Source organism: Trematomus bernacchii, unplaced genomic scaffold (genome assembly GCF_902827165.1).
Source record: "Trematomus bernacchii unplaced genomic scaffold, fTreBer1.1, whole genome shotgun sequence".
In the NCBI taxonomy this organism is placed as follows: domain Eukaryota; kingdom Metazoa; phylum Chordata; class Actinopteri; order Perciformes; family Nototheniidae; genus Trematomus; species Trematomus bernacchii.
Genome location: NW_022987942.1, coordinates 1333751 through 1360507, shown reverse-complemented (window position 1 = coordinate 1360507; position 26757 = coordinate 1333751). Strand labels below are relative to the sequence as shown.

The following is a 26757-nucleotide window of genomic DNA, read 5'->3' as shown; positions in this document are numbered from 1 at the left end:
TATCAGTGCACTGTGGTCTTCTGTAGACTGGACATGTGTCTGGTCATAGTAACAGTATTTTTATAAAGATTATTTTTGGGGCTTTTTTTGCCTTTTTCAGTCATTTTTACAAGATGACACAAACAAACAGTTACAGATTTAAATACAGAAAAAGGGCAGTGTGTCCCCGCATTTTTACTGTTCGACTTCAATCTCTGAATTCTGACTTAAAGAGGACGTATTGTTCTCATTTTAAGGTTCATATTTGTATGTTGTGTCTCTACTGTGACATGTCTCCATGCTTTAATGTTCAAAAAGCTCTTTATTTTCTCACACTGCCTGTGCTGCAGCACCTCTTTTCACCCACTGGCCATTTCTCAATGTCGAGTATACCTGCTGCAGAGCCACTATTTCAAGTATACTACGTCATCGAGTGGCGCCGAAGGACTGTTTAAATGCATGTTAAATGCCCAGCATTCGCTGCCACTCGATGACGTAGTATACTTGAAATAGTGGCTCTGCTGCAGGTATACTCGACATTGAGAAACGGCCTCTGTCTGAAACCAGAGCCCAGTCTGCTCTGATTGGTCAGCTGGGCGGCTCTGTTGTGATTGGTGAACGGCTTAGCGATGTGTTGGAAAGGTCCCCCCCCCCCCCTTTCATTTCACATACAATGTGTTGGAGCGCTAGCCAATAGAAGCGATAGAGTTACTTAGTGATGTCACTATGTTACGGAAGTAAACCAGGGAGTCCAATGGAGGCATTTCGGGTCCTTAAAAAGACAATGCAAATGAATATTTCCTTAAATATTCCAGTTTATTCACCTGCCAAGTTTGACAAAATATTTGGGTTAATCAGGCCCTGGTTCAAGTTTATCAACTGCCCTTGTGAGCTCAATTTTAAACGTGCTTTTGTCAAACAAATCCAAGACTTGTTTCGGTCAGAATTGTCTGTGTGGTAAAGATCATCCAAGTTTCAGGTGCAAACCTTAGAATTGTTGTATTGTTTAAAACTCATGTACGGTGATAAGACAGTGAAAGAGATCATCCAGCTCATGAGCAGAGCTTTGTTTTATGTTTAATTCCCTCCCATATATTTTCCTCATGTTTGCTGCTACAGTTTTCTTATGTGCAACAGGTGTAGTGGGGACAGTTCATCTGAGACACACACACACACCTGGCAGTGACAGCGTGTGACTGCAGCAGCCTGGTGATGCAGAGGCAGGGTGGGGGTCAGGCTGATGGATGTGTTGCTCTGGTGGAGCGGAGCATGGAGGGCCGGCACCAGGTTTTGGCAAATAATGAAACAATTTCTGAGGGATGTGGACATAAATCAAGCTGGCACAGGGCAGGCCCAGAGTGTGTGGGAGCGGCCGGAGCAGGAGGGTGGAGGTGGTGCTGTCTAACATCTGACATCAGGGGACAGGAGGAGACCCCGGGCCACAGAGCCACAGACTGTTTGTCATAATGTCATAACTTAAACCGATATTCAATATGCACTCATGGTTTTCTTCTTACATTGTGGGCAGTCATTAAGAGCATGAGTTGTGGCTCCTTTCAGCTGAACGTCTGGGAACTGAAGAGATGATCAGAGCCCCAGGGAGAGCAAAACATGCTTATTACATGCTCAAAAACTCATATTTCTTAAATCTGTATTCAAATGTAGTTCCCTCTGTCAGCAATGTATCAACTACACACACATTTCTATCAGTATTTCTCTGTGTTGTGGTTGAAATGATGATGACTGTTAGGAGTTAAGGGGAGAGGCTGAGCATCACCATGAAATGTGCAAATTGACATACAAATTAATAAAAGGGGGAAAAAATACTCCATGTTTTTTAGGTTGTAAACTTTAACTGTTATGTAAGCCAACTAGACAGACAGTGTATCACTCTTCCTCCTGTACATTATCAGATAAAAGGCATAACATACTTGAATGAATGGTAAATAAAGAATGCTGGAAATAACTGCATCTCCATTAGCCTATATGCTATGCAGAGACTGCCTTCTTCATGTCGTGAATTGCAGCTGATGTTTTAATATGGCAATTGGCAAAAGTTTGACATTTGACTTATACAACATTCGCAAGTTGACTCATACAATAACCCACCACGATTCGGTGCACGGAGCACTGCGCATAAGCCGAGGCCCCCTGCGCAATGTGAGGCCCCATGCAGCCTGCATGATCGGCCTGTAGGGAGGGACGGCCCTGAAAGGCACATCTTTATATGATCATTATAGTTATACAAAAATAAGAGAATAAAGTAAACTACTATATGACAGTAAAAAAAAGTTGTTATTAATAAACAAGAATACACTTTAAAAGGGGAGTGATTTGTAAAATATCCATAAAGAAAAAGAACATCTGCTTACAGTTCTGTTTCATATGGGTGTTGAGAGATGTATCCATAGATATCTTAATGTTGCTCTCAAAGTGCACCAGATTGATGCTTTTAACTTCAACATTTAAACATAAATCTTCCCGGGGAGCATGCCCCCCGGACCCCCCTAGAGGAGGTTAGGTCCCCCCCCCCCCCCCCCCCACACTTAATTCATGTTCACATGGATAGGATACTAAATACATTTGCACACATCTTGTGTCCATATCTTTCTGTTTTGCGGGTCATGCCACAACCGTGCACGTGCATGCATACACGAGTCATGGTAAGATATCTGGATTAAGAGGTTGCTTTTTCTTTGCACAGCATGAAAGAAAGGCGAAATGAATGGGCTGTGATTTTAGTTTTTTTAAGCAGAGGTCAATAATTTGTACGGCCCTCGGAGGATGTGGAAAAATTGAAATGGCCCTTGAGAGGAAAAAGGTTCCCCACCCCTGTTTTAAAGAGTAGTACAACGGAGAAATGTTTCTGATGTTCTTAGTAAACAGTTTAGATGCCTTGCGCTGACGGGCTCTAAGACCCTGCGTCACCCCGCGAGGGTGGGGGGGGGGGGGGGGGCAGTGGTCCGTTAGCCGCTGCAGCGCTGTCCCAATGGGCACAGCGAGCGCTCCTATTTACAATAAAAGCTCTGTAACGTGGATTGAAGGGGTTCCCTGCTCCCACACTGATGACCACAGCCTCGGAGTGAAGGGCGCGGAGGAGAAGCACGTGCGAACTTCAGTCCTTTATAACTCTCCAACTCTGCTGTCCGCTTGGCACGCGCAAAGACGAGCCGTTCCCAGACTAGATGGGTTGAACGCTATGCAGTCGCCCCGAAGGCAAACTCCGAGCTGGAAGACTTTTTCACACTGAAATCTCACTTCTTTATGGATTATTGATTTAAATACTTGGATTAAAGTTCACAACTAGGACATCAGGACTGCGTCTGGGTTCGGGTATTTTTTTTTAAGACCACTATAGAATATGCCAAGAGGATAAAAAGCATCGTGTCGCACATCCACTCTCTGACGGATAGGAACCTGGCTGAGGTGCGGGTGGAGCGCGCGGATGCGGTGGAGGTGTGCGCAGACCCGCAGGCTGTGCGTCCCGCTGACCAGACCCTCAGCTGTCTCTAACTCTCCTCTTCTCCTCCATATGTCTCAGATGCTTCGGGTGGCCGCACGTCCCCCCACGGCACCATCCAGCTGCACCTTTACGCACTCCGGCTGTGAGATCACCGCCATCCAGGAATAGATCCTCGCGATCCTTTCTGACCGAATATCAGCTCTGTTTGTCTGCGGGGACAGTTGAATGGATTTTCAAGTACACTTTACAGAAACTGTGGAATTAGAAAAATACAATTTTTGGAGACATAAAGGCGCTTTACTTAGACTTTCGAACGAGAAATGTGTCTGCCTGGAGATATTTAAATCGCTTTGGTGAACTTTTTTCTGTTTTATTATTTGAGATTTGAAGAGGAGAAAATGAACCTGTGTGTGGTCAGTCTTCTCCTCACTCTGGATCTAGCCGCCGTGGCGCTCAGCCTGTCCACGTGCAGCACGCTGGACATGGATCAGTTCAAGAAGAAGCGCATCGAGGCCATCCGAGGGCAGATCCTGAGCAAGCTGAAGCTCAGCAGTCCGCCGGAGGACTTCCCCGAGCCCGAGGAGGTGTCCCGGGACATCGTCGCCATTTACAACAGCACGCGCGACCTTCTGCAGGAGAAGGCAAACGAGCGCGCGGCGACGTGCGAGCGCCAGCGCAGCGAGGAGGAGTACTACGCCAAGGAGGTGCACAAGATCGACATGCAGCCAGTATACCCGTCAGAGAGTAAGTACGTGTGTGTGTTTGTCCAAGTGTGCATGACCTTAATTAATGACACACACCCACTGATGGTAGTGAAGTGTGAAGTTTAAAGGACTCAGGTCCCCAATAGGCTCAGCGTTTGGACGTGGTCACGTGTGTTTGTCATTGTTTTGGAAGACTCGTCCCATCGTGCTTGGCTGGAGGAGTGCAGGGGAAACAGCCAGATGTAATGGGGGTGGGGGGAGCGGTTATTTGGACATCAACAACATCTTCGCCTCTAACTCCGAGAACTGCAGGCCAGAACAACATCACATAAACCTGGTTTTGTGTTTTACCAGTTAAGCATAACATCTGTAGACTTTACAGTTGGCAGTGTTGACACAATGTCCATGGCTGGATGATCTGTTGTGCAGGGGCAACATTGTTTTTGTTAACCTTTTAGTCTTCATCTTCATTTGTCCTCCTCTGGCATATAGTTTAAAGCAGGGGTGTCAAACTCAAATACACAGTGGGCCAAAATTAAAAAATGGGTACTAGTCGAGGGCCGGACTGGTTCAATGTTTATTGCAAAACGTATTGAAATTAAATTATTGCACATATTAAACCTGGAACTAACAAAGCTTAAATTATTGCCTATAAAAACAACATTAAACATTAAATAATCAGTTGCATTAATTTCTTATGGCTCTATCTGCAGCTTTTCCCGAGTCATTTCTTATGATTACATTTTTCCACAGGCCAACAACTCTTCAAAAAAATAATTTCCCTCAAAGAAAAAACCAAACATGCCCTGTTGTCGCAAGAAAAAAAGTGCAGAAGGAAACATCCATGTAAACTCAGTGTGCTGCTCTGTGATGCTAGTTCAAGCCAGATACTTGGCATCTCATCTTGGGTGCAAGTTCATCAATGTTTGGGGTCAGGCTCTGAGCTGAGGAGACCCTCAGGATTGAGTGAAGGTGTGCGTGCAATATACCGGCGGGCCAGATCTAATAGTAATTAGAAATTATCCTGCAGGCCGAAATTAAATCCACCACGGGCCTGATTTGGCCCCCGGGCCTTGAGTTTGACACATGTGGTTTAAAGGCTCTCCGTTATCCGAATGACGCAGACTTAATGTCACCAAATGTCTGCAGTGAAAACCAACTGCAGTATTTCTTTTTTAACTAAATCATCTACCTAGTACAAACACTTGTATAAGCCTTATTTTAATCATTAGGTCCTAAAGATTGTTTATTGCGCTAAATGCTTAATAAAGAGTTATATTCCCTTTCCATTTATTAGACTGAGCCAAGACCAACTGCAACACTGTGGATTGGAGAAGGGGCTTAGCGAAAAGCAAGTGTTAATGCTCTATGGGCGCAGTTACGGGTACATTTGCTCTTGAGGGGCAGGCCATTTTTGGCTTCATACGCCAATTAGCAACTTTCATAGGAATGAACTGTGTCCCGTCTCCGACACTGTATCCAGTTCTCTTTACATCCATAGTAGCCTATATTCAGCAACAAGGGAGGACAATGAAGAGCTGGCCTGAGGACCTGTCAATCACAATAAAGGTACAGGGTCTGTGCAGATGGCAGTAATGCAATACCTATAGATTCCAACAGCCCTTATACTCAACAGAAGAGATGGGGCGAGGCAGGATGCGCTTTTACACTTAGCCGCTGCTGCATGTCACAAGGGTCTGCATATTACCAAGTTCCATTTGTTCATGACAAAATAGGCATTTTTCATGAGAAATAGGCAAGTTACAGTGTATTTTGTAGAGATGTCTTAGAGCCGATATAGACTAAACCTATATTGTGTTATCTATGTGGCTCAAGATGCCTTTTATTCATTTTAAATAACATGGCAGACGAGAAGCTACTTCTTTCTGCTTCCAATGTTCTTAATGTAAATTATTCTCAACAAGTTTGCAAGGTGAGCCTGGTTTGTTGTGTGTAGGACCCACTTCTGCTTGTTCAGTGTCAAACTTTGATTTAGTTAAGTTACCTTTAACTGTGTGCATGTTGAAATTCATCAACTTGTTTACATTTAGCTTTCCTGGAATGCATTTTCAGCACATGCAACATGCTGTTGACCTTTGATGTTACTAGGCTTTGTCTGTAAATTGTATGATTTCTTTATGGATCACCCTTTTTAGTATAAACATCAGTGTCAGCATTACAAGTTCACTATTCCACTGCCACTCTGTTTGGCACAATGATGTCCAGCCTAAAATGTGTTCTAACAAATGTGTGTGTGTGTGTACGGGGTGTGTTGTTTTATTTATGAATTTAAAACAACTTGTAGTTTGCAGCGGAAGCCATGGTTGAGTAATAACTCTTCATGCAGAAAGCTACTGCACTGACTCCACCAGCTACAGTGGTGCCGCTCTGTGGCTGACCCTGACCTTTGACCTCCTGTTTCGAGAAGATGAATTTCTCCTCAGATCAAAGACACATCAGAGAGAAAGGCTTGGCTGTGGACACATAATAATCATATTAAATGAAACTGCAGAGCCATTGACCCGAGTATTGTTTCCCCATTCACATCAGAAATACGAGCGCATGAAGTGAAGCAAAAATAAATTAGCTTGACATTTTGTATGCCCTGAGGTGTATTTTGCATCAGATGTTATCCTTGGCCCTGCCTCTTGTGTAAATACCTTAAATATGAATAGATCTGGCCCGGTGCCAAGGGCAGTCAGGAAAGCATTTGCAGGGTATAAATATTACAGAATCAACACGCAGGGAGGAAGGAGGCCAGAACTGATTTCCATTCATGTGAGGCGGTGACACTGACCAGGTCCTCACATCTGGAGACAGATGCTGAACCCTCAGCTGATAGGCTCCATTTATTTAGTCTCTTTAACTTGACTTGTGAGCGTGAGTTGTGTGAAACTGAATATCACACACACAGTATCTTACTTGGTTGGGTGCCAGGAAATCCTCAGAGGCAGCAGTGTGGGGCACACTGGCCCTGAAAGCCTTTCAGAAATGCCGGGTAGTGGAATGAGGAGGGGTGGGGGGGGGGGTTGCATATGGAAGGGGCTGGAGGCACTGTCCCACGTCTCACAGTCGTTTATTTAACCCTAGTTTGCTGTGAGCCATCGTGTGTATACCCTGCCTACCACTCAGTGATGGGAAATTCCTGCAGGAGAAACACTGAGTCGGTAGCTCTTAACTTTTAACGTCTGTTTGGAACTTATCTCAGCAAACAGGAGTATGGAGTCGGAAATACATAACCACACAGGACGATCTAATGAAACTACAGGTTGCATCATTCTTTAGCCACACTCATTTTGATAATTTTGCCCTTACTTTGTTGAGCTCACACACTATATCGAAGTGCAGAACTAAATCTTTGAGGCACCTCCTTGATCATTTGGTTTTTCCTGAACAAACTCACAGTGCTGCACATCGTTTTGCAACATATTGAAAGGTACCTGATGACTCTGTCAGTGTTCTTTTGTAATTTATGACTACCTCGCCGCACATTATAGCGCTTATGACACGGCTACATATTAAATAAACTAATGACACGACACACAAAACTGATTTAAAATGATTTTATTGATTTAAAAATGATCGTATTGTTTCCCATAAGAAAAATAGTCCGTTACTTAAAATGACAGCAACACTTATCAAGGTTTTCTGTAACTGTCCAAGCTGCTATACCTATATATTAAACAATTCAACTTTGTTTTTCAATGCTTAGCCAATGAAATGACAGCTGTCCATGACATTATCTGAAAGCAACTATATAAATAAAAGAGGTGAATAAGTGTATTACACCCATACCCTTCTGGAATGTCAGGTTTTTTCATATCTTGTTCTTTAAGGCAGAATAATATTAGGGTATTCCTAACTGAAATGCAGGGCGTGTTATGTTGTTATTTTTATTTCCCTGAGCTTTCCTGTTGGTGACATGCATCTCTACAACCTGTTGCCTCTGCATTATGCTCTGCATCTATTCTTGAGGGAGGAAGAGTCATAGAGAGAAAGAGTAAACCATTCAATGATCATGTGTAGAATACAACATGTGTAGTAAACATTGTTCACTTACAGTTTGTTAAATACTTACCTTCCAGATACCATTGGTTGCATATTAACAGATAGAAAGAGTGGTGCAGGAATGAGTCCTAAAACTCGGAAATGACATTTTACCACTTCTGGTTCCCTTGTCTCAAAGTCAGTGTCTTTTTGGTGTTTTTCACTTTTTGTTCTCCGACATGAAATACATCAGAAATATCCCCGCTCGTGTATGTCCAAAGCTTTTGCATTGCATTTGCGTTTTGAAAATGACAAAGTGCTGTTAATATGTGGAGATTATCCTGCTGAACAATTGGTTAACCATCATAAACGTGTGTTGGCCACAAAGCTAGTTTTCTGCAATATACCAAAATCCTTTTGTCGAGGGAGCCCTTGCGATGCTAACTTTCGCGTCAGCCTACAAAATACGTAATCACTGCACCACTCTTTTCCTAGGAAAATAGCTTTATTATCCCTTCGTTTACTTTTAAACTGCCAACTGAGTGACAAGTTTAGCTTTCAGTGTTTTTACTACTTTTACAGCATAAAGTCGACTTTATCGCACCGACTGAGAGATTGATGCTGCTCATGACCCCTGCAGAAGATGTGAAAATAGAGTTGACAAAAAGAGATGTGTTGTTCCTGTGGTATGCATATATCAGGAGTGTAATAGAGTGAAACATCCTGATAAAGCAACTCTGTCCTTGAAGGCAGGAAGGCTGTTACGAGTGGCTGAACACAGTCTGAATGTTCCCCTGAGTCACTGATAAATCCTGCTTCTTCTCGGCTAGTGTCTGTCTTTAGTGATATTTGGCATTTGATTTAAATTGCTTTTTGATTTGAGGACATACGAGCATGGCATCAGAGAGTGATACAGATTTCGCACTCTTTCCTGTATATAATTCTGTATGAAAACAATATGCTGAGTGAACATTTCAAATATAATTCAAAGAAAGTGTGTTAACATGGCAAGCCAGAGCATTATTGCTTATTTACTAGGCAAAAGTGGACCACATGTCTCTCTCTGCTTTTATTTAGTGAGCAGAATACAAAGGCAGTAATTAGCTCCCCATCAGGTAACAATTCCCCACATTACACACTTGGAACCTGTTTTTATTCAAACAGCATTGTGTTGGCAAAATTGCATTAAAGTCAACAAGTGAGGGGGCTTTTACACACTTCTTTTTCCAGCATGAACAAGGAATTAGCCTAATTATCATGAACTGAAACAAAAGATCTGGTAAACAACGAAATGACTTAGAGCTGGTAATCTCAAAGCAGAGGGAAGTGTCGTCCGTTCCGGTATGAGACATTCCTGTGGTGTGTAAATTGCAAAGGGGACGCATGACAGAAAGTGTTGTTTGGCATTAGTTTGCAGATCTGCCTCTAATCAGGCCTTCAAAGAGCCTGCAGGAAGGATGTGTCACTATCTTAATAGGAAGCAGAGAGACTGAGACTGATTTATTTGAAGAGTTTATTACTTGTTTCTGCAATGGTGTGCACTGCAGTGGCAAACTGTGAGCATTGGACTATCAACCCACTTCACCCAATGCAAAAAACAGGAGAGCAGAACTTCAGGCCAGGAATAAAGGACTGTTGCAAGTCATTCAATGTTTAACCTCCCGATACTGATCCCATTACAGCATCTCAGGTTAGCGAGTGACTACCAGTTTTTTCCCAACAGCTAAAATCTGCATACTTGTGGAAATGTTTTGATATGTCTTATTTGTGTGGTTTTTTTATGATGATAGTAGAACAGGAAAGTGGTTTGGTCAAGTGGTAGTAGTCAGGGTTAGGGTTAGGGTTAACCTGGGCTTTTTTTCACAAAACTGTGTCTCAGGGCTTCTTAAAATGTAATAAACTATGAATGTGTCATACTCACTTAACGGGAAGAAATTCAGCTAACTGACGATACGAACCATTTTTACCGAAACAAAACACAAGTCTCACAAGAAGCGTCTAATGCCCCTTTCACACCAACGCGTTTTCAGCGCCGGCTCGGAGCTAGAGCCTGAAAAGTACCGGTTTTTCCTGTTCACACCGCAGCGGCGCCGCCTCTTAGCTCCGGAATCCGGTTCACTTCCAGCTCCAAAAAATTGTCGGTCTAGAAGCAAGAGCTTCGGAGCTAAGAGGCGGCGTCGCTTACGTCTCTCTTACGTCGAGGCATGCAGGAAACTAAACCCACCTCCCCTGAACATGGGTCGACTGAAGAGTCTCGTCATGCCTGCCTACAAGCAGTAGCGCTGAGCAAAGTGACTAGAAGGCAACCACACACTACAAAAAAACACACTTTATAAAGTCAGGCAACACTAACCAGGCTTCGTGTGATTCTGTTTATTTGTACCTTACTTTGACCATCCGTTCGCTGTTATTGATCATTGTGGAGAGCAGGCAGACGTTTTGTTTTGTATTATAGCAGCTAGGGCTGTGCGATTATGGCAAAAATCATAATCACGATTATTTTGGTCAATAATTGATATCACGATTATTAAATACGATTATTCATGACTTTGAAAACATCAATTTATTGAACTTTTAAATACAAATAATAGTTTGAACAGTATCTTTTTAACTGTTGATTTCCCTGAACGTATAATTCAACTGAAAAACCAATACAAAAATAAATAAAATAAATGATACATTTATATCTACATTTAAATAAATAATATCAAAATAATAAATACCAATAAACAAGATCAACAAATATTTTGGAGCCCACTTCAACAAGCTACTAAACATACATAAATATGATAAATACAAATACATTTGATTAAATATGTTGCAGTGCACTGTCACAACCTAGCAAAGCAAAATAATCATTTTTTTCGATTATGTTGTTTTCTTAATTGTGGCAGGCCAAAATCGTAATTGCGATTAAAATACGATTAATTGCACAGCCCTAATAGCAGCTATCGGATGGAATCAATACATGGGCTGCACAGGTTGTCATGTCCGACTATCACAAGTAGAATCATAATGACAAATACGCCGGTAAAATGTGCCTGTAGAAAACGGCTTAGCAAGTAGTCAGTTTAGCTTCGGTTGCTATGCTAACATCACCCATGTTATACCAGAGAAACTTTCATAACAGCGTTGTGATGCCAAACAGCGTCAATTCACACTGACACACATTCACTTAAGGTGAACTGGCGATATGTATCAGCTGCTTGTGTGACAGTCAGACAGTGAATACTTTAGAGCCGTGTGAGCTAACCCGGAGCTAACGGGAGAATAAACTACCGTGGAAGAGCAGCCAGCACTGCAGCGGTCGGTAAATGCAGCTGAAACACATTAATAAACAATGAACCACGACACTCTGGAGAAAAGTATAAGGTTGGAGAAGTCGTTATTTAATTTAATCTGGCTTCGTATGATTGAAAGCAACACGATCATCGACCCGACGCAGTCCCCCGTTGTTGTTGTGAGCTCCGTTGGGGAGAAAATCAGTGATGTAAACGGTGACGTCATGACGCAGCAGCGGCAGCTCTGGGCGGTGTGAACAGAGCGGGAGCAGAAAAGGGAAACCAGAGCTGAACCAGAAAAGCTCTAGCTCGGAGCTAGAAAGGGAAAAGCACTGGTGTGAAAGCCGCATAAATGAGCCCTGAGCGAAAAAATGCTAACGCACTTAGCACAGAACTCTAGGTATAAATCGATCGATATACTTATCGGATCTGCACAAACAAGCTTAGCTAGCAAGCTGAGATTCCACAGATTCTAGAAATATAAGTATCATCACTGAGCGATCAGAACTCGCGACAGGGGAAGCAAAACTAGACAACACACGACGTAGCTTTAGGTAGCAAAACACGGAGATATGCTCACCTTTTGCTGTTATTCTGATCAAAAGTTGTGTTCAATGGCATTAAAACGAGAAAAATGCGGCTAAAGGTTAATCCATAGGTTAATCCAATGTGTCTGTCACTTTGAAAAAATTATTGATAATCCATAATTGCATTTTTATGTCAAAAACTGAGTTTTCATATTAGCTGCTAATGATAGCTTCCAAAGTGTATGACAGCTTCCTGTTTTGGCTACGCGTCACTCTCACTCCTTATTTGGTAACGTGTGAGTGTATGTGGAACTTCCCCTCGATTCCATTGGCTCTAACGGTTAAAAAGAGATGTCAATCATCAAAATCGACCAAGGGGGGCCAGAGATAGGTCGAATCCACCCAAATGACCCCAGAATTGTTTATTTTTGCTAAATCTCTCTAAAAAGGTCAAATTTCACTTGTTTTGCATCAATCTTGATACAGGGTACTTATTATATGTTATAGTTTGGATTCTTAAAGCTTTTAGTCTACTATCCCATCATTCAAGGGTGGTTTTCACTATAAGTAATGTTTTTTCTTTTGGACAGACACAATCATTTACATTTGTTTACTATGTTCAATCTGAATTTACTTTAAAATAAAAAAAATCTATATTGATTCTGACTCTTCTACATTCAACTCACAGGTTTATCATTGCTTTGAGAAAAAAAATTATTAATTTACACCTTTTAGAAGTGAAGTTATGGTCATTTGTTCTAGGAATGTCATTTTCGAGCCTGAGACCCGGAAAACAGGCTCGGGGCTTAACAGGTTAAGGGTTGGCATACTCATTAGGCTTTATTGGTGGCACCTGTTTGATACATGGTAGATGACTCTGGAGCAAGACATATATCACAAAAAAATATACACACTTTTACACCCTTATGATGATACAGATTTGTTTCCGAGGGGGTGTGCGGAGGAATCATTCGTTCCTGGTTAACAAGTCATGTGAGACAACCGTGGCCTGGCCCTGAGTCAACCACATGTTCCCCCCTAGTCAGGAAAGTGTTGCACTCACAAAAGAATGAATTGGAACAACCTCACGTCCAGTGCAACACATAGGGAAAGGATTGGGGGCTTGCCGGCAAGTTAGTATTTCTTACAAGCCTGGCTCAGCAGTGCGCCGTAACGCCGGGTTCCGTATTGTAACCCTTGTTATATTAACACAGGCGGAGCCCTCTACTGGACTCTATGGGTACTACCTTATCATGCAAGCATTCACCTACTGAGATTTCTATAGACGTAGCCGCCCCCGGGGCGGGCCTACCTGAATGCGTGCGCATCTCACTTCCCTATAAAAGGAGGCCTCGCCTCCTGACCACCATCCTACACCACTCTTCAGCGAGCGGTATAGGACAGACAGTGCCCCCAAGGTAGAGGGCTCCGCCTGTGTTAAAGGGCCCATGTCATGGCCATTTCCACTGATCATAATTACATTGTTGAGGTATACTAAAATAGATTTATACTGTGCAATTTTCCAAACTCACATTGGTTTCGCATACAGCATCTCTGTCAAGCATGTGTATTCAGCAGTATTCACTTTCTCCACTAAACGACTCGTTGGAGCTCTTGCCCCCCCCTCCCTGTGAGCCTAGTGTGCTCCGATTGGTCAGCTCGGCCACTCGTTCTGATTAGTCAACCACCAGAGAGGCTGCGCCCATGTCTAACAGTGCTTTTCCCGGCTGCTCTCAGCGTAACATCAGTCTTATCATGGCGTCGGCACAGCCGTATATTTTATATACATATATATTTTTAACTGTTGTTATAGAAGAGTGTGACGGCCCCAGGGCCTTTGTCTTACGATGGGGTGGAGCTGAAGAGGCTAATCAGCACGATCACGGACACCTCCGGACACAGTCTCTCTCCAAAGCGGCTGCAGGAAGACTAACTCTGCGATCCTCTCAACCACCTATCTGCATTTACCACAATAAATGTGCCGTGGTTTTGTAAACTCGTGTATGTCTCCTTGTCTTTGTGGCCTACGAGCCGCTCATAACAAAGAGTAAGTTATTTTTACCCGTTATAAACTACTACTGTTTGATGAGAAATCAAATCATGGTTTGCTATATATGAATTCAGGGAAGAAAGGATAGGCCTACTAAGTATTTCCATTAAACTTTATTTTTAGAAATGTACAAAATGAACATAAATATACATATATACACGGTATATCATCCATTCCTCCTCCTTGCATCTTGCCTGCGCACAGTCGGTGCGGTGCCTTTTAGCACGACGCCTCAGTAGTAGTAGAAGTGCCTTTTAGCACGTCATGGATTGTCCGCCAGGATCTGGCTGGACGAAATCAAATGCAAATCACAAAATATTAGAGAAACTTAGTTGTTTTAGATTCGTTAGTAGTAGTTGTGTAATGAACAGCTTGCCTGCTAATATGCTAACCTAGCTTTGTTTACCTTGGTAGCTAACACGATATGAACGTTAGCTTGGAGGAAAGGCAACTATAATGCAGTGTAATAAAACTACTATGAACAAAAGCTAGTGGTTCATATTAGGCTAGCAATAACGTGTTTATAATTGCAATCGTATACGGGTATTCTGCTACCATACAATGTAACTTGCATGAATACATTGTTTTGCGCTAGCATACAGCTAGCCTCGTTAGCTACATGCAGTATATGTACGGTCACAATGTACGGTAAATCACAGTACAGTATACTGTACGAGTATTCCGTGTGTGTGAATGCAGACATTCTCCTGCCATGAGATACATGTATGCAAGGCCATCTGCTGATATTAGAGTTGATATATGGAAACTCTAGCAACTTAGTTAGCACAGTTAGCACTGTGTCAATGGCTTAGCAGTCCAACACAGTTTACACATTTAAACAGTCTTGTTTGATAAATACACAAATAACAATGCAAACTTACAGGTTGTATACCCAGATCTTCCCCTGCTCCAAACGGTCCAAACAAGCTGTGCATATCCGGCCTCAAACTGGGCAATGTTTTGGAAGCTTTCGTCTGTGAAATGCCGGTTCTTCGAACCTCTGGAGGAGGAACACGCCGCTGCTGGTGTGGCCATAGCTCTTCGGGATTGGTCCATTTCGTTCCGGGTACCGCATGACATCAGGCGGTACCCGGAACTAAATGGAAGACTCAAATGGGCAGTGACGTATCTCCAACGAGGCGTTTTGGGGAGGTATTTTCTGTGTTAGAGTTTTACTCGCTACAGGGTGTACTTTGAGGGTTTTGACTCTGCACACCGTTTACATGCATAAAAACCTTCATAACACACAAGGGGACGGGTAATAACCGGAAAAGCATGACATGGGAGCTTTAATATAACAAGGGTTACAATACGTAACCTGGCGTTATATCTCTCACAGGCTCCGCCCTCTACTGGACTCTATGGGTACAGTGGGCGGAGCCCCGATGTATGCACGCACTGTCGTCCAGCACACCGTTCCACCTCACTGTCCCTGACCGGCTTTAGCAGCCACTGCGCCTCACTCACCTCTCCCTCGGTTGTAACCGTGGAGAAGTCCGGGCTGCGGCCGATAGAGCACACCCTGACGCGCTTGCCTCGCAAAAACGTGTGCTCAAAAATAGTGCTGAGGACTCCCGTGCGTCTGCCCATAGGCAGACAGGGAAAGTCCGCAGCCCTGTATGGGTTCACTATGCACTCTCCCTCCTGAGTCCCTAAAGAGCACGGGGAGAACGCAAGTGCCCCCTATGTCCCCCCACTCCGCCACTGACCCTGTGCAGAGTGTGTAGGGACAATAGTACGGAGGGCTCTCCCCCTCCTGCCCCCAGGCAGGCGAGGGGAGCCCTTCAGCCCTGTAAGGGCCCAGAGCACATTACATCACCCCGCGACCCTCCAGGGGTCCGGAGAAATGTAAGCGCATTTACGCCCGGGGAGGGGGTCAGATGCCCACTGACCCACAGCCCCCCCCCTCCTCACCAGTCCTGTGTTGCCACAGCAAGCACAGACGTTGAGAAAGAGCCAGACATATCCAAGAGATAAAACTTTATGAAGGGGCCTGGCGTTGACCAAGACGCCGCCGTGCATATATCCTCCACACTCACACCGCTGAATAAGGCTGTTGATGCAGCCACAGCTCGTGTGGAGTGCGCACGGACCCCCATGGGACAGGCTCTCCCTGCCTGCTTGTAGGCGTGTGCAATGGCTTCGCAAAGCCAGCCTGCCAGGCGTTTCTTGGACAGAGCTTTTCCAGTCACCCCGCCCCCGAAGCACACAAACAGCTGTTCAGTGCGTCTCAGGGTAGCTGTGAGCTCTACATAATATGCTAACGCGCGCACCGGGCAGAGGAGGTGTAATTTAGCTTCCCTAGCCCCACCATGGGGTGGAAGACTAAAACCCCCCAACTGAATAGCCCTCGACCTGAACGCACTCCTTAGGCTCTTGGGCACAAAGGAGGGGTTCGGTCTGAGTGTCGCCCCACTCTGATCACCCCGAATCAGTAAACAGCTCGGGTGCACCGACAGAGCGGTTAACTCGGACACTCTTTTGGCTGACGTTAAGGCAAGTAGCAACGCTGTCTTCCACGACAGTGCTTTCAGGGAGGAGAGCTCAAGAGGCTCAAAAGGCTCCGTGACCAGAGCCTCGAGCACCAGCGGCAGGTCCCACTGTGGGGCGGAGGCGTGCACCACCGGGCGCAGCCTCCTGACCCCCTGTAAAAACCGCAACATCAGTGGATGAGAGAAGGCTGACCTGCCGTTGAATCCCTCATGACAGGACGAGATGGCTGCTGCATACACTTTCACTGTGGAATGAGCAAGCCCTCTGTCCACCAGTAACTGTAAGAAGGATAAAATAGAGCCCAACTCACAAGATAGGGGCTCTATTCCCCGCTACTCACACCAATGCTGGAATCTCAGCCACCTTGGCCTGTAACAGGCTGTGGTCGATTCTGCTCTAGCTGCCTGGATAGACTGAATAACGCTGTCAGACAATCCACCCTGTCTCAGCCTGTCCCTCTCAGGAGCCAAGCCTGAAGAGGACGGCCCAGAGTGGTTAACGCCCCGATTGCACCTGCCTCTTGAGACATCGCCCCCCAGAACTGGGGGATCGCCCAGGGCTGGCCCACCTTCATCTGTGTCATTTTTGAGTACCACGGAGCCCCGACGCGATCCGGTGCCACCAGAATGACTGCCAGACGTTCTCGCCTCACTCTCCCCAGGAGAGGGAGAATGAGACGCAGCGGTGGAAAGGCATATAGCAGCTTCCTTGGCCATGGCTCGTGTGCAAACGTGTCCACCCCCAAAGGCGGGTCGTCGCTCAGGGCCATGGAGAACCACAGGGCACAGTGGCTGTTGTGCCGGCTGGCGAACAGGTCCACTTCCGCTCTCCCGAACTGGGCCCAGATCTGCTTCACCACCTCCGGGTGAAGCGTCCATTCGCCTGGCAGGGGGCCGCCCCTCGCCATGAGGTCGTCCCCCCTGTTCTCCAGTCCCGGGATATGGAGGGCTCTCGGAGATAACACCACCTCTGAAGCCCATAACCACAGCCTCTCCGCTGTGGCCAACAAGGGGGCGGAGCGGACTCCGCCCTGCCTGTTGATATAAGCCACTGTGGTGCTGTTGTTGCTCCTGACCATTACATGTCTCCCTTGAATTAGGGGCATGAAATGCCGGAGAACTAACACTACCGCCCGTAGCTCTAGGAGGTTGCTGTGTCGAGACTCCGTAGAGCCCAGCGCCCACCTATAGCCCTCTTCAGGCAGGTCCCTCCCCATCCTGTTCTGGATGTCCGTGAATACTGTGATGCAGGAGGTCACCCGTCCCAGTGGAGACCCCCTCCGGAGGTTGCCCTCCACTGAGGGGGGGATGGTCACCAGCCGACGTTTGTGCCTCTTGGGATCCAAACGCAGGCTGGAGAACCACCTCTGCAGGCGGCGCATATGTAGTAACCCCAGCGGGACCACAATGTGAGCAGCCGCCATGAGACCCAGAGTCTGCATGACAGTTAAAGCTGTCACTGTCGCCCCCTGTCGCAGCCTGTGCACCGCCCGGAGAAGGGACGCACGTCTGCTCTCTGACAGGGTGGCGCGTAGCGCGTCTGCATCGAGCACCACTCCCAAATACAACGCCTGTTGGTGAGGTATGGGGGTGCTCTTTTTCCAATTGATCGCAAAGCCTAATTTGGTTAGGTGTGTGATCAATCGTGCTGTGCAAAACATTGCCTGTTCCCGGGACCCAGCCATGACTATGAGGTTGTCTAGGTAAAAGAAAACTCTCATGCCGTGGGCGCGCAGCGGTTAAAGCGCTGTGGCCACACATTTGCTGAATGTGCGTGGGGATAGGGAATAGCCGAACGGCAGCCTGTTGTACTCGTAGGCTATCCCCTGGAAGGCAAAACGCAGATACTTTCTGTGCTCTGGAGCAATTTCTACATGAAAGTACGCGTCTTTCAGGTCGATGGTGGTGAACCAATCGCCTGGCTGCACAAGCCCAGTAACTGTTTCATAGTTACCATGCGGAATTTCCTGCAGGAAATGTGGCGATTCAGGCCGCAGAGATCTAGAATAGGTCTGAATTCCCCTGTCTTCCTGAAAAACCAGGAAGTACATGGAATAAAGAACCTTTTCTCTGTGCTGAGGGTGCACAACAGACACAGCCTGCTTCTGCACCAGAGCCCGAATCTCTTATGAGAGGAAACTCATCTCCTCCTGGGAGGACAGATTTACCTCTCGCATGCCCATAAAAGGAGGTGGGATGCTGCAAAACTGGAGTGAATAGCCCCGTTTCAGCGTCTTGTCCATCCACCCTATTAGTACACAGCTGAGTTTCCATTCCCCATAACATTGTGTTTATGGACAAGCCCTCAGCTGTGGGGCCGCAGCTATGAAGCTGTGATACTCTCTGGTGACCCGTTCCGCCGCAAAACTCCCCATGAATGGAAGATTTGCCCATGGAGGGTCGACACAGAAAGGGCCGATTATTTACTGAGGTACCTGAACGCACCGCCTCACGCTCTTGTGTGTGCGCGCGCTCCACCATAATGCTGTTCTCACCACTACGGTAAACAGCATTAATCGGAGTTTTTATAGGCGTAGTGTGTTTTTACTAAAGTCCCTGAACGCACCGCCACGCGCTCTTGTGTGAGTGCGGGCTCCGCCATAATGCAGCCTTTACCACTACGGTAAACTGCATTAACTGGAGTCTTTGCTCTAGGCGTAGTGTGTTCTCTGACAGCAATACGCTGGCCATAATGTCCCTGTAACCGCATAGCGCTTTCCTTTAGATAGCACTCCCTGCGGTTCATCCCTCTCATCTGCGCATGCCCACTAGTCACCTCCTTTACAGGAGCTACAGCTGGGGCAGCGAATGGGGAATTTGTACGGTTAACATTGTGTGTAAGTGTAGCATTTGTGAAAACAAAAGACACCTAGATTTGGATACAGATCAACCTCATTTTTATTTAGAAAACGTAGTGATCTGTGCATTGTACAGGGAGGAGGCGGGATTCGCCCTCTCGTCCCGGGCGGAGAGATTTTCTCCCCCCGCCAGACAGCTCCGTAAAGACGGAGCACCCCACCCGGCCGCTCTCTACTGCTGCGGAGCCTGCCGGGGCTGGGCAGCCCGTCCCCGTGAGTGCCGACACGCCGGTTCCACGGGGTGGGCCGAAGAGGTGGAGGGCACTGCGGGCACGGGATCTCCGTGCCGGCACCTCTCCCTTCGTCTCACCGTCGCGCTGCGCTCTCTCGTCTGCAGCGGTGACTCTTCTCTCTACTGAGGTCTTTGAACGCACCGCGGCCCGCCCTCAGGGGAGGGGGGCCGCGCGCACCGTCACAATGCCCTCTCTTTGAAACGGACATTATGGGGAAAAATGGAATTGTGGAGAGAGATGACTCTTACTCTGGGATAAATGCAACCGTGTTTACTGAATGCATTTTCCCACACACACACACACCACTCCAGAACTAGAGTTTACAAACGTAAACCACCGTTCTCCTGCGGAGGTTCCTGAACGCACTGCGGCCACTCTTACGAGGGCCGCGCGCCCACGTATTAACGCTGTATTTCCCATTCAACGGTGAAATGCATTAATCGGAGCTATTATACCAGGCAAGGTGTGATTTCTGACAACAGCACGCCGGCAATAGCGTCTCTTGAACCCGCACAGTGCTTTGACAGCACTCGGTTTATCCCACTCACGTGCACATACCCACCTGCTGGCTCCCTATACTGGGGTTTACAGCAGAGGCGGGGAGTGTATGACAGTGTTTCTTCCTCTGGGGATGGGCAAGAAGCAGCCACGCTGCGATTACTCCTTATCCCGTGAGCAAGGAGATCGATCCAAAGAGCCCTTCCGTAAACACGGGGGCTCCCAGGAGATCAACACGGTCCTCTTTGGAAAGTGCCATGCGGCGTGATATCCCAGGGACATCACACGGCAGGCAGCGGCGGCGGCCTGTGATGAAGTAGGGTCGCCCCTATATCATGTGAAGCCACCGAGGCCTGGGGCAAGGCCCGTGGACCAAGCTACTTATTCGGCCTTGCGGCCCAATAATCGCTCTGACCTTGTGAGGCGGGGGCATCTCTAGCAATGAGCGAGTAGCCCACACACCCGCCGCCATGATCATCATCCAGGGAGAGTACAGCCCTGGGCGGTGGACTTCCATGGACGCCGGACCCGGAAGGAATGGTGAACGTGAATTGCACCGCCTCGGCCATATCCTGGCACACTCGAAGCAGAGGTGGTGGGGATCGACGCCCGCTATTTAATCCAGGGCATGATTTCAAAAAATACTCGTTTACTTTCTTCCTTTCTCTCAAATAATACGTCTCGGACTCAGTGCTAGGCTATCACCTCCGCTCGCTGAAGAGTAAAGGATGGTGGTCAGGAGGCGAGGCCTCCTTTTATAGGGAAGTGAGATGCGCACGCATTCAGGTAGGCCCGCCCCGGGGCCGGCTACGTCTATAGAAATCTCAGTAGGTGAATGCTTGCATGATAAGGTAGTACCCATAGAGTCCAGTAGAGGGCGGAGCCTGTGAGAGATATAACAGGGACTTGGTGGGATTGCTGTACGGCGCAAAAAAAAGAAAAGAGTTGCCGGACCACTGTATGAATATAAAGAATATTAAGAACGATGAAGATTTTGATGACATTTTATGATGGTACTATTTTTGTGAATCAGTTACTCCTTGAAAAGGTCAGTTGCAGTCCCAACAATGATCCAACAGATTGGATGGGTGGATCTACAGCGCAAATCTACAGAGTTCTTAAGTATAAAGGTCACTACTATTTTAATTTTCTATTACAAACTCATATTCCACTTATCGTTTTAAAGTTCTTTCAACCACTGTAAAATACATACATTTTTTGTTAACTAGTTCTCTTTTAGACCATCTGATATGATTGTTCCCTGAGGTTCCCCAAAGCTACTTGATGGACCTTTATGCTGTTTTGTCAAACAACTATTTTCTAAGTCAAGAGTTAATTGTGATGCTAAACCAATATAATTCCCCAAAATCCTATCACTGACAAGCCCTTTGGTCCATGTTTACTTCATGTTCGTAGTTTGTAGACGCATCCATCTTTGACATTATAGCATGATAAGTTGCTTAGGTCGCATCAGAGATGGAGTGCCGATTTTCGGGACTCGTGACTCGACTCGGACTCGCGCACTGATTGACGCGACTCGGACTTGGACTCGTGAATTCTCGTGCACGATGACTTGGACTCACACTCGGACTCGTGAATTCTGGCGTACGATGACTTGGACTCGGACTCGTGAATTCTTCCCCCCACGATGACTCGGACTCGACTTGTACATTGACGCTCCGACTTGGACTCGGACTCGAGCAAGTTTTCTCTAGAGTCTGATGTCCTCTATCCTGGCGTGTGCACCTGCTGCGAGGCAAGTTCACGTACTGGGCCCCGCATTCCAGTCTAAAGATGTCTAGAGACACACCCCGCATCGTGCTGTATGCTTTCACACATTCTGCTTCCACATTGGAAAAGAGCAGCGCAAAATGCTCGTTATGTGGAAACAATATTGAAGAGAAGGCTCCATAACACATTACTCTAAGGATCGAGTTCAGACATATAGGCTGTCTGGAACACTATCATCAGAGTAACGTGATCTAATCAATAAATAAAGATTCAGCCGATAACACGAAAACACATGGCTACTTAACATGCAGAATGACGTCATTTTGCATGCTAGCCATGTGCTTTCTGGGGCTTAATCTTTATCAGTCAACCGATTTAACCGGTAAAAGTTCCTTCAAAATAAGAGTCCCGATCTTATTACTATCAAAAGTGCAAAACGAAAACTTTACCATAGGAAAATATTGGCATACAAATATAATCACTTCTCTAAAAGGTAACTCATTTTATATATAGTTAGACATATTAAAGGTCATTTACAATAATAATAATATAATATTAATATTAGTAATAAGCTTTATATTTGTATAGCACCTATTACAAGAATTGTAGCCAAACTCGCTTCACAGCAGTTCAATAGACAGATTAGTATAACATGACAGGATAAAAGCAATGTAGAGGAGCAGCTACATTTCAACACATATATCCACGAAGATTAATACATGAAGACTTGTGACTCGGACTTGACTTGGACTCTTCTTGGGTGACTCGGACTTGGACTCGGACTCGAACACAGGTAATGATGACTCGGACTCGACTCGGACACTCCTTGGGTGACTTGGACTTGGACTCGGACTCGAACACAGGTAATGATGACTCGGACTCGACTACGACTCTCCCTTGGTGACTCGGACTTGGACTCGGACTCGAAGAGTGGTGACTCGAGAGTGACTTGGACTCGTGAATTGGTGACTTGACTACAATACTGGGTCGCATTCACACCAGCCTTGTATAGTCCGGTTGAATCGAACCCTGGTGCGTTTACCCGCTTGGTGCGGTTCGTTTGGGTTTATGTGAACGCAGTCCGAGACCTCTGAAGTGAACTAAACAACCATACTCTCCCTTAATGTCCGACCAATGGTTGAACAGCATTTCCGTGCACATGACTTGTGTTTAAAGTTTATAATCCGTTTGGGTTTTGCCCGTGTGAACGCAAACCGAACTTTCTGAAAAATGAAACAATGTAACAAACTGTCGCCTGGTGCGCACCAGAAAACGGACTATTAGGTGTGAATGCGACCTTAGACAGTCCCAGAAGGTATAATTTCCAGAAGAATTGTAGTTTGCAGGTGAATGGTCACATTTCCCTTCTACTAACTCTTCTGGACTAATAGTAGCACAGACAGTTCTGTCATTCCAACTGTAAACAAGAGGAAAGATTAATGATGTCGCATTTCAGGTGGAACAGTGAAGGAGGCACCTCTCTTCCTGCTACTGTAATTGGTCTGGATTAAAGTTTCGGTCAAATTTGTTTTCTTTTCAGACGCATGTCAAATGCACTGCTTTCTTTTGTAGTATCTTTAGTGCAGTGATGATGTATTTTTGTAGACCAACCCGGAAGTTAGCAACACAAGGTCTCCCTTGACAAAAAGCAATGGGATTTACCCAATGGATTTTGGTATATTGAAGAAAATAAGCTCTGTGGCGAACAAAGATTATGATACATAACACGTTCAGCAGGATAATCTCCACATATTATTAACACTTTGTGATTTTGAATCTGTAAATACATTTGGCAGAAAGAAAATTACCTACCGGAATTCTCTCGGTGTGATGACGTGTAGGACATTCACAAGTGGGGTATTTTATGACTTTTTAATAAGATTTTATCTCGTAGAACAAAACATGAAAATCTCTTCAGCTTGTCGTAACCACAGACCTCTTTTCAGGCTTCTGTTCACAATATGTTCAAAAAAACACTTTCTCAGAATCAAGCAAAACTAAGAGTTTAAGAGGAAAAAAAACTGAGTCAAGCAAAATAAAATAAATTTCAAAATAAAACTATAAGTTGCAAACAAATCATTTGTGTAATCATGTAAACTACAAGTCTTTTTTCTTTGTTTCAACATAGGTTTTTGTTTGCAGTTCTTGTTTCTTCTTTCTCAATGATCAGACTTTTGCTCTCGCTGCAGCTCTCTCGTTTTTTGTTTTTGATTCTGACACAAACATCCTAGGTGGGCGGGACTTTCAGGGGTGCGTCCCCATTGGCTACTCAGTTTTTGAGTGACAGCTGGGACAGGAATAAGCCAGAGACCAACCTTTTACGGGATGAAATTCACTACACCACAGATCGTACAGAGCAACTCATGCAGCAAACTCCGGAGTCCACGTTAGTGTTGGTGTCTCCTTGGGAGTTTTCATGAAAATATCGGACTTATCTTATGGATTGCTGTGCATTATACTTGTGTTGTGTAGTTTATACTTTATTCCAACTTTAAATATATTTAATACAATAATTTCCCAATTTGGGATCGATAAAGTGTCTGTCGGTCTATCTATTTATTTTATAGATAAAAAACACATCAATGTATTTTCAAGCTAAAGGTTATACATAATATAAACCAGGGGTGGGCAATTATTTTTTACAAGGGGCCACTTCAGAAACTCGAGCTGTGTTGGGGGGCCGAATCAATAATAAGTTGAACTTAATTCTGCTCAATATACCAATACTGAAAAGGTGTTTTACAGTATGTTAAAGATAAGAAATGAATCAGCTTTATACAAAAAGAAATGAGTGCTTTTGATTTTTGTTTTTCAGTTCATTTGACTTGTTCAGTGAGAAAAATCCAGTCTGTCTTGGGCTTGAACAAGTGCACGGAAATCTGGTTCAATGTCTGAGGTGGATATGCGAAGGACAGCTGAGAGGTGATCATCAGTGATAGAGGATCTGTATCTGGATTTGTTGAACTTCATCACTGAGAATGTCTGTTCACATATGTAGGTAGATCCAAAGAGGACCATCATCTTCTGAGCACGTCTCCTGATGTGTGGAAAGTTCTCCTCTTTCAGGGAAGAGTAAAACTCAGGCAGTGAGACTGACCTAAAGTGCTCTGACAGAAGTGTGTCAGACTGCAGGTCAATGAGTTCAAGCTGAACATCACTGGGTGCATCATCCACATGGCATGTAAATGGGGAAAAGATCATGTTCATTTCATTCTCAACTGTTTTGAAGTCTTTAAATCGCCTTGAAAACTCACCATGCAGTGCTTCTAACATGGATGAGTACCTCTGGAGGTGATCAGCTGATGGTGTGGCTTCCTTCAGTGTTGGCAAGTGCGTGAGAATGTTGTCCTCCATTTGGCTTGAGAGAAGCTGCAGCTTTCTCATGAAAGCCTTCACTGTACTGTACATGTCATGCACAAAAAGGCCCTTGCCTTGCAGTTTGACATTTAGTTCACTCATTAGTGCAGTCACATCTACAGCAAAACCAAGGTCTGCCATCCAGTCTGCATCTGAAAGCTGTGGGATGTCGTTTCCTTTCTTCACACAGAAGTCTTGAATCTCTTCTCTCAGGTCCCACTCTTTTCAGCACTTTGCCCAGGCTGAGCCACCTGACAGCTGCATGGTAGGGTATGTCACGATGTTCAGTCTCACTTTCCCCAAAAGTGCAACAAACTGTCTGTGATTCAATGCTCTTGCCCTGATGAAGTTAACTATTTTAGTTACAACATCAACAACATGGTTAATTTTTAACACTGACTTACACAACACTTCCTGATGTATAATACAATGCAAAAATACCTATTTCTGCTCAGGGTTAATTTCTGTCACTTTATCCTGCATTCTCTTCAATAGTCCAACATTTTTCCCTGTCAGATTTGGACAACCATCCGTTGTCACGCCTGCCAGCTTGTCCCATTTCAGTCCCAACTTTTTTACACACATGCATTTACCTCCGTGAACAAATCACTCGCTGTTGTCCCTTTCATTGACTGCATGGCTGCCAGCTCCTCCGTGATTTTGAAGTCTGTAGTTATCCCACGTAGGAAGATGAGTAGCTGGGCAGTGTCACGTACATCGCAGCTCTCATCCAAAGCCAAGGAAAAAAAGTCAAAGTTGACCGCTCTGTTCTGCAGCTGAAGCTCCAGATTTCCCGCGATGTCCTCAATTCTCCTCGTAACAGTGCGTCGGGAAAGCGGCACTTTCTCAAATGCCTCCTTTTTCTCCGGGCATATTAGTGTCCAACAAACACTCCTTAATGAACTCTCCCTCCGAAAACGGTTAACTTTTAAGACATAACTCGTCTTGACAGCTGCATCTCTGGATGTGGAATGTTTTGTGAAAATGTGTTGTTGGCTTTGCAGCTTAGCTAGCAAAGCATCCGACCCCTTTGCCCGCTCTTCCTCAGACAGGTTCTTGTATTTATCTGCGTGTTTGGTAGCATAGTGGCGACTCAAATTGTACTCCTTGAACACAGCGACCTGCGCACCACAAACTAAACACACAGCTTTACCTTTCACTTCTGTAAATAAATACTTAGCGGTCCATGTCTTGTTGAAAACGCGGCATTCAGTATCGATCTTTCTTTTTTTTTCCTTAGCGGACATTTCGAGGACTAGCCGGTCAGCATCACTCGTAGCAGTTCACGGCATAAGCGTTTACGTAAATAAATTAAAAAAACAGCAGCGCCCTTTTCAAAATAAAAGCAACACAGTTAGAAAAGTATTTACGCCATGCAAGCAATACAGCTGTGTTGCTTTTATTTTGAAAAGGTTGCTGTTTTTTTTCATTATGTTATAATTTATGATCAACCTCACACGGGCCGGCCAAGGCCGGCCAACGGGCCGGATGTGGCCCGCGGGCCGTAAAATGCCCACCCCTGATATAAACTGTATACTGTTATTTTTCAAAAGCATATATTGCTATGTTTAGGACAAACAATTAAAGACTGCTTTAA

General features: G+C 45.3%; 1 protein-coding gene across 1 annotated transcript in view; it reads left to right on the top strand.

Annotated features, from left to right (window-relative positions):
* Nucleotides 1-2953: 2953 nt before the first annotated feature.
* The window catches only part of tgfb2 (transforming growth factor, beta 2), a 78834-nt gene continuing 55030 nt past the window's right edge, over nucleotides 2954-26757 (top strand). Inside the window, exon 1 of the mRNA XM_034115544.1 lies at nucleotides 2954-4186. Coding sequence (XP_033971435.1) covers nucleotides 3841-4186 — 346 coding nt within the window. The 5' untranslated portion in view covers nucleotides 2954-3840. The remainder of the gene's footprint in view (nucleotides 4187-26757) is intronic.